The sequence below is a fragment of the Rhinoraja longicauda genome, chromosome 15 (genome assembly GCF_053455715.1).
Source record: "Rhinoraja longicauda isolate Sanriku21f chromosome 15, sRhiLon1.1, whole genome shotgun sequence".
NCBI lineage: Eukaryota > Metazoa > Chordata > Chondrichthyes > Rajiformes > Arhynchobatidae > Rhinoraja > Rhinoraja longicauda.
Window position 1 is genome coordinate 50,590,399 of NC_135967.1, and position 20,177 is coordinate 50,610,575.

General features: G+C 50.8%; 1 protein-coding gene across 4 annotated transcripts; it reads right to left on the minus strand.

Moving 5' to 3' along the window:
- Positions 1-9,152: 9,152 nt before the first annotated feature.
- On the minus strand, positions 9,153-20,177 carry LOC144600463 (interferon-inducible GTPase 5-like). 4 transcript variants are annotated; one of them, XM_078412083.1, is made up of 4 exons: positions 20,049-20,177; positions 14,543-14,674; positions 12,935-13,956; positions 9,153-10,465 (listed from the first exon to the last, which is right to left on the minus strand). In XM_078412083.1, exons 2-4 carry the CDS (start codon positions 14,560-14,562, stop codon positions 10,347-10,349), a joined length of 1,161 nt encoding a protein of 386 aa, XP_078268209.1. In that variant the 5' UTR covers positions 14,563-14,674; positions 20,049-20,177; the 3' UTR covers positions 9,153-10,346. The 4 variants fall into 4 exon arrangements, with proteins under 4 accessions (XP_078268209.1, XP_078268208.1, XP_078268207.1 ...); XM_078412082.1 differs by lacking the exon at positions 9,153-10,465 and having other exon boundaries at positions 12,718-13,956; positions 14,543-14,671; positions 20,053-20,177; XM_078412081.1 differs by lacking the exon at positions 9,153-10,465 and having other exon boundaries at positions 12,718-13,956; positions 14,543-14,671.

Consider the following 20,177-nt stretch of genomic DNA (forward strand, 5'->3'; position numbering starts at 1 on the left):
TCTCTCTCTCTCTCTCTCTCTCTCTTCTTTGCTGCAGGTTAATTTCCCCTCGAACATCACAGTTTATGTGGAACAAAAAACGGGAATATCGCAACGTGCCCAAAATGTGTCCCTCTCCTCCCCCGTGCTGTATTCAGTCCATTGCCAGTGACCCCAAACACACAGACACACGCACACACACCACACACTCACACACACACACACACACTCACACACACACACTCACACACACACCCACACACACACCCGCCCGCTGCCCTGGTCGATCAAACCCAGTTGAACACGATTCCAAGCCGCACTTTTGCCAACTCTCACTTCAATTCATCCGTTAATGAAAACCAAGTGCACTGGAGACGTGAAATAAAAATAACATCAAACGCTGGAAACGTTCAGCAGCCCAGGCAGCCAATGGATCCTGGAGCTGAAACACAACTCAGAATTTGCTGGGAGACAGACATAGAGTGGAAGGAACTGCAGATGCTGGTTTAAACGAATATAGACACAAAAAGCTGGAGTAACTCAACGGGACAGGCAGCATCTCTGGAGAGAGATAAACTCAGAAACTGATGACAGAATCTTCTCCGCGGCTGCTGCCTGTCTCACTGAGTGTTTGAACAGTTTCCAGTGCCGCTGCTCCGGTTCTGGTCCTTACCTACTTCGGTTCAGGAGGAGACTCCGTCAGTGAACGTCCGCTGTGGTCGCCGCTCCAGTCCGCTGTGGTCGCCGCTCCAGTCCGCTGTGGTCGCCGCTCCAGTCCGCTGTGGTCGCCGCTCCAGTCCGCTGTGTGCCTGCACTTTCCCTCTCCCCGTGTCAAGTACTTGGATGGATTGCTGCACCTTATCCACGTTAAACTGCATCTGCCATGCATCCGCCCACTCACACAACCTGTCCAAGTCACCCTGCATCCTCATAGCATCCTCCTCACATTTCACACTGCCACCCAGTTTTATGTCATCTGCAAATTTACTAATGTTACTTTTAATCCCTTCATTAATTCATTAATGTATATTGTAAATATCTGTGGTCCCACCACCGAGCCTAGAGGTACCCCACTAGTCACTGCCTGCCATTCTGAAAGGGACCCATTAATCCCTGCTCCTTGTTTCCTGTTTGCCAACCAATTTTCTATCCATGTCAGCACCCTACCCCCAATAACATGTGCTCTAATCTTGCCCACTAATCTCCTATGTGGGACTTTGTCAAAGGCTTTCTGAAATTCCAGGTACACTACATCCACTGACTATCCCTTGTCCATTTTCCTAGTTACAACCTCAGAAAATTCCAAAAGATTAGTCAAGCATGATTTTCCCTTTGTAAATCCATTCTGACTCGGAACGATCCTGTTACTGCTATCCAATTATTCCACAATTTCTTCTTTTATAATTGACTCTAGCATCTTCCCCACCACTGATGTCAGGCTCACTGACCTATAATTTCCCATTTTCTCTCTCCCTCCTTTCTTAGAAAATGGGATAACAATAGCCACCCTCCAATCCACAGGAACTGATCCTGAATCTATAGAACATTGGAAAATGATCAAGAATGCATCTACGATTTCTAGAGCCACCTCCTTAAGTACCCTGGGATACAGACCATCAGGCCCTGGGGATTTATCAGCCTTCAGTCCCATCAGTCTACCCAACACCATTTCCAGCCCAATGTGAATTGCCTTCATTTCCTCCATTACCCTAGGACCTCTGTCCACTCGTACATCTGGGAAATTGTTTGTGTCTTCCTAAGTAAAGACAGATCCAAAGTACCTGTTCAACTCAACTGCCATTTCCTTGTTCCCCATAATAAATTCACCTGCTCCTGTCTTCAAGGGGCCTTCACTTCACTCGTTGCCGGTGACTTTACTTTTTACCCGCTGGCGTGACTCAGCCACTCAGTCCCGGGACAATGCGGAAACAGAGACCGCTAGGCTGTTTGTCTTTCTTCTTTCTTTGTCTATTTGTTAGTGTTAGATGTATGAAATAGCCTATCTTTAGCTGTGTATATGTGGGGGGTGGGGGAAACCTTTTAAAAAATCTCTTCCTCAAAGGAGATGCGACCCTTTCCGAGTCGTATCTCCGTTTGCGCTAAAAAAAAATAAAACACGGGGCCTTCCATCGCCCGCGGGGCCTTTCATCGCCCGGTGCGGCTCGGCCGTGGGGCCTTCCATCGCCTGGTACGGCCGCGGGACGGTTCAGCGCCAGGTGCGGCTCGGCCGCGGGGCCTTCCATCGCCCGGCGCGGCTCGGCCGCGGGACTTTACATCGCCCGGCGCGGCTCGGCCGCGGGGCCTTCCATCGCCCGGCGCGGCTCGGCCGCGGGACTTTACATCGCCCGGCGCGGCTCGGCCGCGGGACTTTCCATCGCCCGGCGCGGCTCGGCCGCGGGACTTTACATCGCTGGTGCCTTCCATCGCCCGGCGCGGCTCACCCGCGGGACTTAGTTGCGCACGGTACTGCCGCGGGGCCTTCCATTGCCCGGCTCAGCCGCGGGATGTTTCAGCGCCCGGTGCGGCTTGGCCGCGGGGACTTGGGCGTGGGGGAGAGAGTGGAAGTTTTGTTGCCTCCATCACAGTGAGGGGGTGTTTGGAGTCACTGTGATGGGTGTTTGTGTTGGGGTTGTGTGTCTTGTGTTTCTTTTTTTTGTGTGACTGCTGGTAACGTAATTTCGTTCGGTACCTCTGTACCGAATGACAAATAAAGCTCTGTATTCTGTATTCTGTAGGGGACAATTATACCAACAATGAGAAAAGCCACGCAGCTCATAGAAACATAGAAACATAGAAAATAGGTGCAGGAGGAGGCCATTCGGCCCTTCCAGCCTGCGCCGCCATTCAATATGATCATGGCTGATCATCCAGCTCAGTAGCCTGTACCTGCCTTCTCTCCATACCCCCTGATCCCTTTAGCCACAAGGGCCACATCTAACTCCCTCTTAAATATAGCCAATGAACTGGCCTCAACTACCTTCTGTGGCAGAGAATTCCACAGACTCACCACTCTCTGTGTGAAGAAATGTTTTCTCATCTCGGTCCTAAAAGACTTCCCTCTTATCCTTAAGCTGTGACCCCTGGTTCTGGACTCCCCCAACATCGGGAACAATCTTCCCGCATCTAGCCTCTCCAACCCCTTAAGAATTTTATATGTTTCTATAAGATCCCCCCCCCGTCTTCTAAATTCCAGCGAGTACAAGCCCAGTCTATCCAGTCTTTCTTCATATGTAAGTCCCGCAATCCCAGGGATCAATCTGGTGAACCTTCTCTGTACTCCCTCTAAGGCAAGAACGTCTTTCCTCAGATTAGGAGACCAAAACTGCACACAATACTCCAGGTGCGGTCTCACCAAGGCCCTGTACAACTGCAGCAGAACTTCCCTGCTCCTAAACTCAAATCCTCTTGCTATGAATGCCAACATACCATTCGCTTTCTTCACTGCCTGCTGCACCTGCATGCTTGCTTTCAATGACTGGTGCACCATGACACCCAGGTCACGTTGAATCTCCCCTTCTCCTAATCGGTCACCATTCAGGTAATATTCTGCTTTCCTGTTCTTGCTGCCAAAGTGGATAACCTCACATTTATCCACATTATATTGCATCTGCCATGCATTTGCCCACTCGCCTAATCTATCCAAGTCACTCTGCAGCCTACTAGCATCCCCCTCGCAGCTAACACTGCCACCCAGCTTCGTGTCATCCGCAAACTTAGAGATGTTGCATTCAATTCCCTCGTCCAAATCATTAATATACACTGTAAATAACTGGGGTCCCAGCACTGAGCCTTGCGGTACCCCACTAGTCACTGCCTGCCATTCCGAAAAGGACCCGTTTATTCCTACTCTTTGCTTCCTGTCCGCCAACTAATTTTCTATCCACCTCAACACTGAACCCTCAATGCCGTGTGCTTTAAGTTTGTACACCAATCTCCTATGTGGGACCTTGTCGAATGCCTTCTGAAAGTCCAGATATAACACATCGACTGGTTCTCCCTTATCCACTCTACTAGTTACATCCTCGAAAAATTCTATAAGATTCGTCAGACATGATTTGCCTTTTGTAAATCCATGCTGACTTTGTCCGATGATTTCACCACTTTCCAAATGTGATGTTATCACATCTTTAATAACTGACTCTAGCATTTTCCCCACTACCGATGTTAGGCTAACTGGTCTATAATTCCCCGTTTTCTCTCTCCCTCCCTTTTTAAAAAGAGGGGTTACATTAGCAGGGTGAGCCCAGACAGCACCCGTAGTCGGGATAGAACCCGGGTCTCAGGCGCTGTAAGCACTGTAAGGCTGTAACTCTACAGCTGCCCCTGGGGAGGGGGTGGTTTGGGTGGGAAGGGGCGAGTTGACCAGGGAGTTGCGGAGGGAACGGTCTCTGCGGAAAGCGGAAAGTAGCGGGGATGGGGAGATGTGGTGAGTAGTGGGATCCCGTTGGAGGTGGAGAAAATGCCGGAGGATTATGTGCTGGATGCGACGGCTGATGGGGTGGAAGGTGAGGACAAGGGGGACTCTGTCCCTGTTGTGACTGGGGAGGGGGAGCAAGGGCAGAGCTGCAGGGTACCGAGGAGACACGAGTGAGGGCCTCATCTATGATGGGAGAGGGGAACCCCCGTTCCATAAAGAATGAGGACTTCTCCAATGACCTGGCATGGAGCACCTCATCTTGGGCGCAGATGCGGCGTAGACGGAGGAATTGGGAGTGGGGGATAGAGTCTTTACAGGAAGCAGCGTGAGAGAAGTGTAGTCTAGATAGTTGTGGGGGTCAGTGGGTTTATTATAGATGTCAGTCGATAATCTATCTCCTGTGATGGAGGTGGTGTGATCAAGAAACGGTCTGAGTGTGCACGTGCGTTTTTGTGTGTGAGTTTGTGTGAGTGTGAAGCGTGTGTGTGTGTTTGGGGTCACTGGCAATGGACTGAATACATCACGGGGGGGGGGGGTGACAATTTGGAGATGTTTCTAACCGTGATAATGCCACGTAAATTGCAACCTCGGAGTGAATGCGAAACTGCAACCGAGAAAACAAATATGGCCGAGAAAGGGCCCACAAGCAAGATGTTTGTACAATAGACAATAGACAATAGGTGCAGGAGTAGGCCATTCGGCCATTGGAATGTTATAGGAAATATGTTGTCAAGCTGGAAAGGGTGCGGAGATTTATGAGGATGTTGCCAGATCTCAAGGGCTTGAGGTACAAGGACCAGTTGAGCAGGCTGCCACTCTAGTCCTGGGAGCGCAGGAGGATGAGAGGTACAAAATATAGGCACTTCTTACAGAAGTGGGCAAAATTGTGAGAGGGACGGATCGGGCCAACACATGGAGACACAGGCCCAGTGCAGGGGAGTCAAGAACCAGAGGACATAAGTTTAACGTGAGGGGAATGAGTTGCCAGAGGAAGCTATAGAACGGGGTGAAATTATGACTTTAGTAAATATTTGGACCGATATATGGATCAGAAGTGTTTGTGGGTCATGGACTCAATGCAGGTAAATGAGTCTAGCCCATAACGGCAGCTTGATCAGTATGGATGAGATGGGTCGAAGGGCCTAATCCCGTGCTGTCCGGCTCCGTGCCTCTATAACTGGTGTTTCTAAAGTGATTTTGGACTATCATGTACGTGCACGCTTGTACTCCACATTTGGATCAATGTTCACAACTCAAAATACTGTCGATTCCATCATTCCCGTTGCGATGAAGGGATTGAATCCCAAACGTCAGCTCTGTTTCCCTCCCCACACACTCCCTGACCAGCTGACTTATTCTTTCTGAAGAGAGAAAGACACAAAAAGCTGGAGTAACTCAGCGGGACAGGAAGCATCTCTGGAGAGAAGGAATGGCTGACGTTTCGGTTCGAGACCCTGCTTCAGTTTTTGTGGCTGATGCCTCCACATGTTCTACGTGAACTGACTGGAGACAGCAGGGTCTCACCTGCAGCGGGCAGACAGCACTGATGCACATCCGCTCAGTGCCACCGTACCGCCCAGTCTGGGGTCACTGGCAATGGACTGAATAAATCACAGGGGGATAACAAGAAAGATACAAAATGCTGCAATAACAGAAACATAGAAAATATGTGCAGGAGGAGGCCATTCGGCCCTTCGAGCCAGCACCACCATTCACTGTGATCATGGCTGATCGCCCACAATCAATAACCCGTGCCTGCCTTCTCCCCGTATCCCTTGATTCCACTAGCCCCTAGAGCTCTATCTAACTCTCTCTTAAATCCATCGAATGATTTGGCTTCCACTGCCCTCTGTGGTAGAGACTTCCAGAAATTCACAACTCTCTGGGTGAAAAGGTTCCTTCTCACCTCAGTTTTAAATGGCCTCCCAATTTATTCTGAGTGGCCCCTGGTTCTGGACTCCCCCAACATTGGGAACATATTTCCTGCATCTAGCTTGCCAGTCCTTTTATAATTTTATATATTTCTCCAAGATCCCCTCTCATCCTTCTAAACTCAAGTAAATACAAGCTTAGTCTTTTCAATCTTTCCTCATATGACAGTCACTCCATCCCAGGGATCAATCTCGTGAACCTCGTGATTCTCGTGAATCAGTAACTCAGTGGGACAGGGAGCATCTCTGGATAGAAGCAATGGTTGATGTTTCGGGTCAAGACCTTTGTTCAGAATGAAGTCAGGGGAGAGAGAGATACATAGATGAGGAAGTGTAAGGTGTGAAAAAGAGACAAAGGGGGTGAAGGTCAAGGAAAATGTAGAATAGAATCATTGTTAGCTGGGAGAAGGGAACAACAAAGTAAACAGAGATAAAATCTAGTCGGAGACAGAGACTGTGAGGAGGAAGGGATGGATAGAGAGGGGAAGCTAGGGGTGCTTGAGGTTATGTTCAGACCGCTGTGGTGTAATCTGCCCAAGTGAAATATGGGGTGCAGTTCCTCCAATTTGCACTGGGCCTCACTCTAATAATGGAGGAGGCCCAGGACAGGAAGGGCAGTGTGGGAATGGGAGGGGGAGTTAAAGTGCTGAGCAACCAGGAGATCAGGTAGGTTTAGGCGGTCTGGGCGGAGGTGTCAATGAAACGATGTTGGAGGATGTGCAAGTGACCCTCTGCCTCACCTGAAAAGTCTGTCAGGGTCCTTGGATGGAGTCGAGGGGGGAAGTGTAGGGACAGGTGTAGCATCTCCTGCAGTTGGAGGGGAAAGTAACTGGGGAGGGGGTGGTTTGGGTGGGAAGGGGCGAGTTGACCAGGGAGTTGTGGAGGGAACGGTCTCTGCGGAAAGCGGAAAGTAGTGGGGATGGGGAAATGTGGTGAGTACTGGGATCCCGTTGGAGGTGGTGAAAATGCCGGAGGATTATGTGCTGGATGCGACAGCTGATGGGGTGGAAGGTGAGGACAAGGGGGACTCTGTCCCTGTTGTGGGTGGGGAAAGTTAGTGGGGAATAGAGACTTTACAGGAAGCAGCGTGAGAGAAGTGTAGTCTAGATAGTTGTGGGGGTCAGTGGGTTTATTATAGATGTCAGTCGATAGTCTATCTCCTGTGATGGAGGCGGTGTGATCAAGAAAAGGTGTGTGTGCGTGTGTGCGTGCGTGTTTGTGTTAGTGTGAAGTGTTGTGTGTGTGTGTGTGTGTGTGTGTGCGTGTGTGCAGTATGAGTGTAATGTGTGTGTGTGAAGTGTGTGTGTGTGTGTTTGGGGTCACTGGCAATGGACTGAATACATCACGGGGGGGGGGGGGACAATTTGGAGATGTTTCTAACCGTGATATTGCCACGTGAACTGCAACCTCGGAGTGAATGCGAAACTGCAACCGAGAAAACAAATATTGCCGAGAAAGGATGTTTCCTTGACACGCAAGCAAGATTTATGGACAATAGACAATAGGCAATAGGTGCAGCAGTAGGCCATTCGGCCCTTGGAATATTATAGGAAATATGTTGTCAAGCTGGAAAGGGTGCGGAGATTTATGAGGATGTTGCCAGAACTCAAGGGCTTGAGGTACAAGGACCAGTTGAGCAGGCTGCCATTCTAGTCCTGGGAGCGCAGGAGGATGAGAGGTACAAAATATAGGCACTTCTTACAGAAGTGTGCAAAATTGTGAGAGGAACGGATCGGGCCAACACATGGAGACACAGGCCCAGTGCTGGGGAGTCGAGAACCAGAGGACATAAGTTTAACGTGCGGGGAATGAGTTGCCAGAGGAAGCTATAGAACGGGGTGAAATTATGACTTTAGTAAATATTTGGACAGATATATGGATCGGAAGTGTTTGTGGGCCATGGACTCAATGCAGGTAAATGAGTCTAGCCCATAACGGCAGCTTGATCAGTATGGATGAGATGGGTCGAAGGGCCTAATGCCGTGCTGTCCCGCTCCGTGCCTCTATAACTGGTGTTTCTAAAGTGATTTTGGACTATCATGTACGTGCACGCTTGTACTCCACATTTGGATCAATGTTCACAACTCAAAATACTGTCGATTCCATCATTCCCGTTGCGATGAAGGGATTGAATCCCAAACGCCAGCTCTGTTTCCCTCCCCACACACTCCCTGACCAGCTGACTTATTCTTTCCGAAGAGAGAAAGACACAAAAAGCTGGAGTAACTCAGCGGGACAGGAAGCATCTCTGGAGAGAAGGAATGGCTGACGTTTGGGGTCGAGACCCTGCTTCAGTTTTTGTGGCTGATGCCTCCACATGTTCTACGTGAACTGACTGGAGACAGCAGGGTCTCACCTGCAGCGGGCAGACAGCACTCATGCACATCCGCTCAGTGCCTGGAAAGCTGCAGTCTCGGCCATCGCCTGCAGGTGGCAGGTGTCTCCCACTCAGCTCCACTGGGGCACTGTGCCCAGCATGCGAATTGTCCATGTTTGCACATCCAAGAGCAAAGGGAACATAGAAACATAGACAATAGGTGCAGGAGTAGGCCATTCGGCCCTTCGAGCCAGCTCCGTCATTCAATATGATCATGGACAATAGACAATAGGTGCAGGAGTATTCCATTCGGCCCTTCGAGCCAGCTCTGCCATTCAATATGATCATGTCTATTGTCTATTCAGCATGTTCAAACACAAACGGATCTCACACGTTTAACTCACACGGATCAGCCGCAGTCATTTTAATTAATGGTCGAATACCAAGAGTCAGCCTTTATATAGAATTTTTATTGTGAACTATTTGTACTGAAGCAAAGCTCTGAATTTACAATAGATACAACTCTACTTGTCTAAACAGTTCAAATGTTCTGACCCATCAACAGCAACAGTATTACATATCATGTCAAAGAGTCATAGATTCACAGAGTGCTCCATATCCCTCCAAACTTGTCCAATCCATGTACCTGTCTGTTTCTTAAACGTTGGGATAGTCCCAGCCTCAACTACCTCCCCTGGCAGCTTGTCCCGTACACCCACCACCCTCTGTGTGAAAAGGAGATGTGTGGTTACACACCTTGCACCCATCACTTCACTGGTCTCAGTCTGTTCAGGTCACCTGTGAAACAGCCAGCGTGGTGGTGAGCGGGTGTATTACACTGCCACGCCACTCCGCCCAGTGGAACCTCACCTCACTATCACCTCAATCTTCCTCCTTTCATTCCCAAGGAGCTTGCATCCCTGGTCCCTGCCGATGGTCACATTGTGCAAACCACAGCAACCTTCCCGAGGGAATGTCCCTGCTGGCGGCGCACAGAGTGGATGTGAGGAGAGCAGTTTAATTCCAGTTTCCACCCGGCCTCACAACAGTCTCCTTCCCCACGCCTGGCCTGGGCACCGCTCTCCCCGCCACCTATCAACGGATTCCTTGCATCTGTTGCTGTGCGTGACGAATCTGATTACACGCATTCCCCATCAACAAGTCAGTACAAGGGAGCGGGGTCCACATTACTTCACAAGTACATATTAAACCCCCCAATTTAGCTTCTTTTACCATCAGCACTTGCCGCTCAATCAACCAGCGAAATGATCAAAGCTGCAATAATAATTTTCGGTTAAATGAGAAACAAAGTTTTCATATAATAACAGAATGCATAATAATACCAAAACAACCGCAGTTACAGCTTAGTTTCGGTTAGTTTAGACAGAGATACAGCACGGAAACAGGCCCTTTGCCCCACCGAGCGCGGCGGACCAGTGATCATCCCGCACACGAGCACTATCCTGCACACTAGGGTCAATTTACACTTCTGACAGAAGCCAATTAACCCACACACCTGTATGTCTTTGGAGTGTGGGAGGAAACCGTCGCACCCGGAGAAACCCCACAAACGAACATGCAGCACCGGTAGTCAGGACCGAACCCGTGTGTCTGGCGCTGTGAGGCAGCAGCTCTCCCGCTGCACCACTGAGCCGTCCACATTACAGTGCGATGTATTTCAGGCAGGTCATTCTCATCAGTTCTAAACATCCGCCACATCTCTTTGTCTGGAACTGTAGATGATGGACACGGTCCCAGACCCTCGCACAGAGTTGGTCTTCTGGCAGATGCATCTCCGCTTCTTTCCCTTGGTGAAGATTACTGGGAATAAGACGAGTGACAGGTTTTCAGACACGTTTCCACTTCCCACACACTGCAAGCTTCCCGCCCTGGAGAGAAACGTTCCCACCGGGCCAGGCATTATCTAATGAAGTCGCCGACTTCCCAGTTCACATTGATACCAAAGTAAATGCATTGGAGAGTTTTGCAGCTGAATGAGAAGGCTGGCATATTTTTGCTTGTCAGGGAGTTCTGAGCGACACAAACGGCCTGTATAAGACATTAACTGCAGATGCTGGTACAAATTGAAGGTATTTATTCCCAAAATGTTGGAGTAACTCAGCAGGTCAGTCAGCATCTCAGGAGAGAAGGAATGGGTGACATTTCGGGTCGAGACCCTTCTTCAGACTGATGTCAGGGGGGCGGGACAAAGGATGGATATAGGTGGAGACAGGAAGATAGAGGGAGATCTGGGAAGGGGGAGGGGAAGAGAGGGTCAGAGGAACTATCTAAAGTTGGAGAAGTCGATGTTCATACCGCTGGGCTGCAAGCTGCCCAGGCGAAATATGAGGTGCTGTTCCTCCAATTTCCGGTGGGCCTCACTATGGCACTGGAGGAGGCCCATGACAGAAAGGTCAGACTAGGAATGGGAGGGGGAGTTGAAGTGCTCGGCCACCGGGAGACCAGTTTGGCCAATGCGGACCGAGAGCAGGTGTTGAGCGAAGCGATCGCCGAGCCTGCGCTTGGTTTCACCGATGTAAATACGTTGACATCTGGAGCAGCGGATGCAATAGATGAGGTTGGAGGAGGTGCAGGTGAACCTCTGTCTCACCTGGAAAGACTGTTTGGGTCCTTGGATGGAGTTGAGGGGGGAGGTAAAGGGACAGGTGTTGCATCTCGTGCGGTTGCAAGGGAAAGTGCCTGGGGATGGGGTGGTTTGGGTAGGAAGGGACGAGTGGACCAGGGAGTTACGGAGGGAACGGTCTCTACGGAACGCAGAGAGGGGAGGGGATGGGAAGATATGGCCAGTGGTGGGGTCCCGTTGTAGGTGACGGAAATGTTGGCGGATGATTTGTTGGATCCGCTGGCTGGTGGGGTGGAAGGTGAGAACGAGGGGGATTCTGTCCTTGTTGCGAGTGGGGGGAGGGGGAGCAAGAGCGGAGCTGCGGGATGTAGAAGAGACCCTAGTGAGAGCCTCATCTATAATGGAAGAGGGGAAGCCCCGTTTCCTGAAGAATGAGGATATCTTTGAAGTCCTAGTGTGAAACACCTCATCCCGGGCGCAGATGCAGCGTAGACGGAGGAATTGGGAGTAGGGGATAGACTTTTTGCAGGAGACCGGGTGGGAAGAAGTGTAGTCTAGATAGCTGTGCGATCCAGTGGGTTTGTAGTAAATGTCCGTCACTAGTCTGTCTCCTGTGATGGAGATGGTGAGGTTCAGAAACGGGAGGGAGATGTCGGAGATAGTCCAGGTATATTTAAGGGCAGGATGGAAATTGGAAGTGAAGTGTATGAAGTCAGTGAGTTCTGCATGGGTACAAGAGGTAGCACCAATGCAGTCGTCGATGTTGCGGAGGTAGAGTTCGGGGATGGGGCCGGTGTATGTCTGGAACAGGGATTGTTCGACGTACCCGACAAAGAGGCAGGCGTAGCTAGGGCCCATGCGAGTGCCCATAGCTACGCCTCTGGTTTGGAGGAAGTGGGAGGAGTCAAAGGAGAAGTTGTTAAAGGTAAGAACCAGCTCTGCTAGGCGGAGGCCTGTAGGATCATCGACAGACACAAAACTCAGCGGGCCAGGCAGCATCTCTGGAGAAAAGGAATAGGTGACATTTTGGGTCGGGGCCCTTCTTCGGACTGAGAGTCAGGGGAGACGGAAACGAGAGATATGAAATGGCACAGAGAACAAGGTGACAAGGAGGCATACAATCAGTAAATTTCAATCCGGAGGACAGTGAAACCAGTCCGGAAATGGGAATGGGGGAGGGACGGAGAGAGAGGGGAAGCAAGGCCTACTTGACATTGGACAAATTAATATTCATACCGCTGGGTTGTGAGCTGCCCAAGTGAAATATGAGATGCTGCTCCCCCAGTTGTGTGTGGCCTCACTCTGACAGCGGAGGAGGTCTAGGACAGAAAGGTCAGTGTGGGAATGGGAGGGGGAGTTAATGTGGTTAGCAAACGGGAGACCTCGTGGGCCTAGGCGTACTAATGGATAGCTCCAAGCAAACAGCAATCAGTTAGAGTAGAATTAGCGCACAATTTGACGTTAGCTTTCTTCATATATGAAGCCCAGCACGACGTGACTGACGGGATGGATATTGGTGCAGAGCGGTTACTTGGCACGTTTGACAAAAGCGAGCACCTTCTCTGCGCTCCCCACCAGACGCTCCAGCGCGTCACTCAGTATCATGTAGGTCATCAGAAATGATGACCCTGCTCCAAAAATGGAACCAATGCCTGGGGCAAAGTGAAGAGTGGCTTCCACGGCTGAAACACCAGCGAATGTCTCACCCAAATGCAGCCTTGTTATTACTGATGCAGATATTTCTCCCACCAGGAAAGAATCAGCCGCGGCTTTCAGCTGCCCCACGGACGTGCCTGTTCTCTCGGCCAGTCTGCGGAGAGAAGCATCATCCAGACACAGGCATTCACAGAAATAGATTATCACTCCAATCAGGATCCCAATGTCACATGCGGCAGAGAGACCTGGGACCGGGATCGCTCCCACTCCTCCCGAGATGATCGCCCACATCCAGATACGTGTCTTCAACACCTCACGTTTCTTCCGAATAACCTCCACACTGAGGTTGGGAAGGGCCAGGACAAAGACAGATTTCTTCATATTTGGTAAACCATCTACAAGTGCTTCCATAAACCGAGGGAAATCATACATATCCTTCTTAAAACTGGATATCAGGAACACGATGGGATCAGGGATCCCGGCCTTTCCCAACCGGCTGACGCAGTCACTCCGGATCTTTTCCAGTTCTGCAACTTCATCAGATTCCCTCCCTTCCTCCCGCATTGCATTAAGGTCAACATCAATCTTAGAGCGAACAAAGTAGAACCTCTTCCCCAGCCGCTTAATCTCATTGGCAAGTTTTGAATCATTCTCTGTGAATCGACCAGCTGTCACTATGATGAGGAAATCGTATTTTTTAAATTGCATTTCCTTCAGGTAGGAACCCGCGGTGATTCGTGGAGTTCCGATCCCCGGCAGGTCCCAGTAGCGGACATTGGGCAGATTGGGATGTGTGTATCCGTTTGACTCCATTGTAGTTTCTGTGCTCCCAACCGCAGCCGCTCCCACATCTTTGCTACAAAGCCCTCTCATGGCGTTGATTAAGGTGGATTTTCCTGCACCTGTGTCCCCCGTCAGGGCGATGTTCAGCTCGGTCTTTTCCAGCTCATTCACCTTCTTCTTTAGCAGAGGTTGAATCTTTTCCACACCACCCGTTTCGAAGTCAGACATCAGTTTGTTGAGCTCATCCAGTGAGAAGTCTGTGGGGGTCTCAGACTGAGCCGCCTGTTGACTGAAAAGAAACATGTTTGGTGATAGTTTCCACTTGAAATGAAACCAACTGAAATAAAGCAGCTACTATCCCTTTCCCTCTTCTCTCCCCGTTCCTCCACCTGGATACACACCATTTCTCCCACAATCCCGCCCTTTCCCCCTTCCCCGTCACCTTCCACATTTATCCGTTCCTCCGGCTTCCCATTTCACGCCTCTTCTCTGGTCATAGGAGTGGAATTAGGCCATTCGGCCCATCTATCCAGCGAGTTCTCCTCATCTCAGTCTTTGTATCACTGGCCTTCCTTCAGTCATCACCCCCCTCCCCCCCCCCAACATCCATCAACCAATCACTTGCCTGACTTAGTCCTGCCCCAATCCTCATCCAGCCGCCTCCCTCCAATCACAATCAGAGTGAAGAAGGGTCCCGACCCGAAATGCCACCTGTCCCCAGAGATGCTGCCTGACCCGTTGAGTTACTCCAGCACTCTGTGAAACGCCACCTGTCCCCAGAGATGCTGCCTGACCCGCTGAGTTACTCCAGCGCTGTGCTTGAGGTGAGGGAGGAGAGGTGGAGAAGTAACATTGTGTGGTGTATGCGGACATACGTAGAGCTGGCATTTCCCATTCTCTGTCTCTCCTTGTCTCGCCTGTGTGATGATCCAGTGGTCCCAGCACGGCCCTGGGGGGAGAGGTCTGGGCACACGGGCTGCTCCTTGTCTGCACTTGTGTGTGTTCTGCTGGTGGAAAACAGAGAGGTTGCTACTGGTTATTTCTGTAGCAGAGGTGTATGTAAGTCGGCAAAGTATATCCCTCAATCAATACATGTCATTTGGCCCAACTGGTCCGTGCCGACACAATGCCCCATCCAGGCTAGTCCCACAAGTTTGCAATTAGGCCCACAGCTTTATAAACCTGTCCCATCATGCGACTGTCCAATGTCCGTTAGATGCTGTGATGGTTCCTGCTTCAATGACTTCCCCTGGTAGCTGGTTGCACATGCCCGCCACCCTCTGAGTAAAAAAGTTGCCCCTCAGGTTCCAATGAAATCTTTCCTCCCTCACTTTAACCCTAAGCCCTCTTGTTTTTGATTCCTCTACGGCGGGTAAGAGATGGTGCATTCACGGTCGGTCAGTCGGTCGGTCGGTCGGTCGGTCGGTCGGTCGGTCGGTCGGTCGGTCGGTCGGTCGGTACGCACGCACTCTGGTGTCAGGACAATAGCCTCCTCTTGAATGTCTCTAAAACGAAGGAGCTGATTGTGGACTTTAGAAGGGCTAAACATCCAAGGACGTACACGCCACTGGATATAAATGGGTCTACTGTGGATAGGGTGAGCAGTTTTAAATACTTGGGAGTCCACAACAAAGAGGATCTGACATGGACAACGCACATTGCCGCACCAAAAGTTGTGAAGTTTTGGACAAGTCCAAAAGTGGTGAGCGAGTGGACCCTCAGTGGTCTTGCATCTATTACACAAAGGTGAGAGATCAGGAAAGATTTTATGCAGCTTAACCTTAGAGTAGTGTAATCTGTGTATAACCTTGAATTGAATCAGTTGTAGCCTTGAATTAATAGAACAGGATTTTATACTTTTCAGTACTACCTTCCAGACATCCTCATCAATTTCAATGTTAAGGTCTTCTTCCCAGGTTTGTTTTATTTTTAAAGTAGATTTATCTAGTTTGTTTGAAAAGATACCTACAAAAGATGAGATTAGGTTCTTTGCTTCCGGGGGACCCAGCAAAATTTTGGACAATGAGTCGTCTTCGGGCAGGGACTCAAAAAGCGAGTTGTTTTGTCGAACATAATTTCTCAGCTGTAAGTACCTGAAGAATTGAGTTTTGGGCAATGAGAACTTGGATTGTAGCTGATCAAATGATGCAAAGTGTCTATTTATGTAAAGATCTTTTATTGTAACTATCCCTTTACAGCTCCACTCTCCGAACGCTGTGTCTGGAAATGATGGGGGGAAAGCGTGGTTATGCCAGATTGGGGCGTGCATTGACTTATTCGGAAGCTCACAAGCTTTCCTAATTTGTTGCCATATTCTCTGAGCATTGGACCGAGTGAAGTGATCCTCTCTAAGAGAGGTGAGAGATCTGGGTAATGAAAAAAGGAGAGCAGGGAGAGAAGTTTTTGGGGTTAAGCTTTTTTCAATCGCCAGCCAAGGGGGCAGGTCATATCCAACTCCCCGTTCATATGCATACTGCCAGTATACCATGACTCTAACATTGGCCGCCCAATAGTAATATAAAAAGCACGGTATCCCCAGTCCCCCATGTTCCCTCGTTTTTTGAAGATAAGCTTTTGAGATCCTGTGTGCTTTATATCCCCAAATAAATGGCATAATGATAGAATCGATTAACTTAAAGTAGGATTTGGGGATAAAAACAGGGTCATTCTGAAATAAATACAGAAATCTCGGCAGGGAGACCATCTTTACTGCGTTCACGCGGCCAATCAAGGAAATAGGCAACGTTCTCCATTTCTCTATGTTCTCCTGTAGCTTGTTCAACCTTTCGGTAAAGTTAATTTAAAAAAGGGTCTTGGGGTTTTTAGATATTTTATTGCCCAGATATTTTATACTATCCGGATTTGTTTTAAACTGCATGTTGGCTAAGAATACAGGGTCTAATTCTGCTGTTAACGATATAAGTTCACTCTTCTGCCAGTTTATAGTGTAACCTGAGACCTCGCCAAAGGAATTAATAAGCTGGAATAGGTATGGGACAGAATGTTCAGGGTCAGATACAAAGATGGCAATATCATCCACATAAAGCAAAATCTTATGTTCCACCCCACCCAGTATTATCGGTTTTATAAGTGCATGCCCTCTTATGCCGATTGCCAGCGGCTCAATGGCTAACGCGAAGAGGAGCGGCGAGAGGGGGCAGCCCTGTCGCGTACCCCTCTGAAGGGCAAAAGGGGGGTGACCTATCCTGGTTTGTGAGTATGGAAGCGGTGGGATGAGCATATATAAGACGTACCCAGGAAATAAAAGAGGCACCAAGACCAAACACTTCCAGCACTCTGAGTAAATATCCCCACTCAACCTGATCGAAAGCTTTTTCTGCGTCTAAACACAGAATGGCTTGTTTGGAAGAACTGTCGAATTTGTGATACATAATATTCATTACTCTTCTAACATTAAAGAAAGAGAATATAGTGGGGATGAACCCGGTCTGATCCGTATGGATAATGGATTCTATACACTTATTTAGTCTAGTCGCCATTATTTTAGTAAAAAGTTTGAAATCCAAAGCATAGAAATTGGTCGGTATGAGGAGGGATTGGTTTCATCCCTGTCTTGTTTCAATAAGAGAGAAATATTAGCATTGTACAATGATGGTGGGAGCTTTTTCAACTCGATTGAGTGGGAGAGCATCCTGTGCAGGATCGGAGTTACCTGGGCAGCAAACTTCTTATAAAATTCGACTCCAAAACCGTCTGGCCCAGGGCTCTTGCCGTTTTGCAACGACCTAATTGCATCCATGATTTCTACAGAGGAGGGTTCTGAGTTTAAGGCCTCACAAGAGGCACTATGTCCAACTATGTCCAACTTTTTTAACCATGCATTGATATCACCGTTAGCTTTGGATTTATACAGCTCTTGATAATACTCCTTAAAGCGTTCATTTATTAATTTTGGATCGGTTAAAGCAACACCCTTGCCTGATTTTAAAACATTTCATTTCTAACCGATTTCTTGAAGGGCTTCAGCGTGACATCACTATGACACAGTGCGCCTGTGAGATGAGCTCGCCCCCCCCCCCCCGTATACAGCGTATGACATCACTATGACACCGTGCGCCTGTGAGATGAGCTCGCCCCCCCCCCCCGTATACAGCGTATGACATCACTATGACACCGTGCGCCTGTGAGATGAGCTCGCCCCCCCCCCCCCGTATACAGCGTATGACATCACTATGACACCGTGCGCCTGTGAGATGAGCTCCCCCCCCCCCCCCCCCCCGTATACAGCGTATGACATCACTATGACACCGTGCGCCTGTGAGATGAGCTCGCCCCCCCCCCCCCCCGTATACAGCGTATGACATCACAATGACCCGCATGTCTTCAACAGATCAGCTCCCCCCCCCCCCCCCCGGACCTTTATCTGATGCGCTCCCCCCCCCACGGTTGAGTCGGGGGTTGAGGGTGCTGCACCAATACAGGAGAGGCTTTGGGTCCAAGGCTCCTCGGTCACACCCTCTCCCTTCCCTGGACCGCTTTTAATTGCGTTCCCCCTCCCCTGGAGGAGCACGGCACCACAGTGAAGGAGAAAGAAGATGGCCACTGGCAGGACGGTGTCCCCTCCCCCACCCCATTCCCCCCTCCTCACCCACCCCACCACTCTCCACCCCGTCCACTCCACCCCCCCCCCGTCCTCTCCACCCCCCCCCGTCCTCTCCACCCCTCCCCCCCACCTGTCCTCTCCACCCCTCCCCCCCACCCATCCTCTCCACCCCCCCCCCCGTCCTCTCCACCCCCCCCCCTCTCTACCCCCCGTCTTCTCCACCCCCCCCGTCCTCTCCACCACCCCCCCCGTCCTCTCCACCCCTCCCCCTCACCCGTCCTCCCCCCCGTCCTCTCCACCCCTCCCCCCCCGTCCTCCCCCCCGTCCTCTCCACCCCTCCCCCCCCCGTCCTCTCCACACCCCCCGTCCTCTCCAACCCCCCCCCACGTCCTCTCCACCCCCCCCGTCCTCTCCACCCACCCCCCCCCGTCCTCTCCACCACCCCCCCGTCCTCTCCACCCCTCCCCCCCCCGTCTTCTTCACCCCTCCCCCCCCGTCCTCTCCACCCCCCCCATCCTCTCCACCCCCCCCCCCCCGTCCTCTCCACCCCCCCCCGTCCTCTCCACCCCCCCCCCCCGTCCTCTCCACCCACCCCCCTGTCCTCTCCACCCCCCCCCCCGTCCTCTCCACCCCCGTCCTCTCCACCCCCCCCCCATCCTCTCCACCCCACAGGGGAAAGGAACTGGGGAGGGGGTGGTTTGGGTGGGAAGGGACGAGTTGACCAGGGAGTTGTGGAGGGAACGGTCTCTGCAGAAAGTGGAAAGTAGCGGGGATGGGGAGATGTGGTGAGTAGTGGGATCCCGTTGGAGGTGGTGAAGATGCCGGAGGATTATGTGCTGGATGCGACAGCTGATGGGGTGGAAGGTGAGGACAAGGGGGACTCTGTCCCTGTTGTGACTGGGGGAGGGGGAGCAAGGGCAGAGCTGCAGGGTACCGAGGAGACACGAGTGAGGGCCTCATCTATGATGGGAGAGGGGAACCCCCGTTCCCTAAAGAATGAGGACTTCTCTAATGTCCTGATATGGAGCACCTCATCTTGGGCGCAGATGCGGCGTAGACGGAGGAATTGGGAGTGGGGGATAGAGACTTTACAGGAAGCAGCGTGAGAGAGGTTAGTCTAGATAGTTGTGGGGGTCAGTGGGTTTATTATAGATGTCAGTCGATAGTCTATCTCCTGTGATGGAGGCGGTGTGATCAAGAAACCGTATGAGTGTGTGTGTGTGTGTGTGTGTGTGTGTGTGTGTGTGTGAGTGTGTGTGAGTGTGTGAGTGTGAAGTGTGACTGTGAGTGTTTGGGGTCTCCGGCAATGGACTGAATACATCACGGGGTGGGGAGGGGGGGGGGTATTTGGACACGCTTCTAACTGTGATGTTGCCACATAAACTGCGACATCGGAGTGAAAACGAAAACTGCAACCGAGAAAGCAAATATTTCCGAGAAAGGGTGTTTACACACAACTGCTGCCCTGGTCGATCAAACCCAGTGAACACGATTCCACGCCGCACTTTTGCCAACTCTCACTTCAATTCATCCCGTTAATGAAAACCAAGTGCACTGGAGACGTGAAATAAAAATAACATCAAACGCTGGAAACGTTCAGCAGCCCAGGCAGCCAATGGATCCTGGAGCTGGAACACTCAACTCAGATTTGATAACTTAGAGATTGACACAAAAAGCTGGAGTAACTCAGCGGGACAGGCAGCATCTCTGGAGGGAGATAACTCAGAAACGGATGACAGATTCTCTCCGCGGCTGCTGCCTGTCTCACTGAGTGTTTGAACAGTTTCCAGTGCCGCTCCTCCGGTTCTGGTCCTTACCTACTTCGGTTCAGGAGGAGACTCCGTCAGTGAACGTCCGCTGTGGTCGCCGCTCCAGTGCGCTGTGGTCGCCGCTCCAGTGCGCTGTGGTCGCCGCTCCAGTCCGCTGTGGTCGCCGCTCCAGTGCGC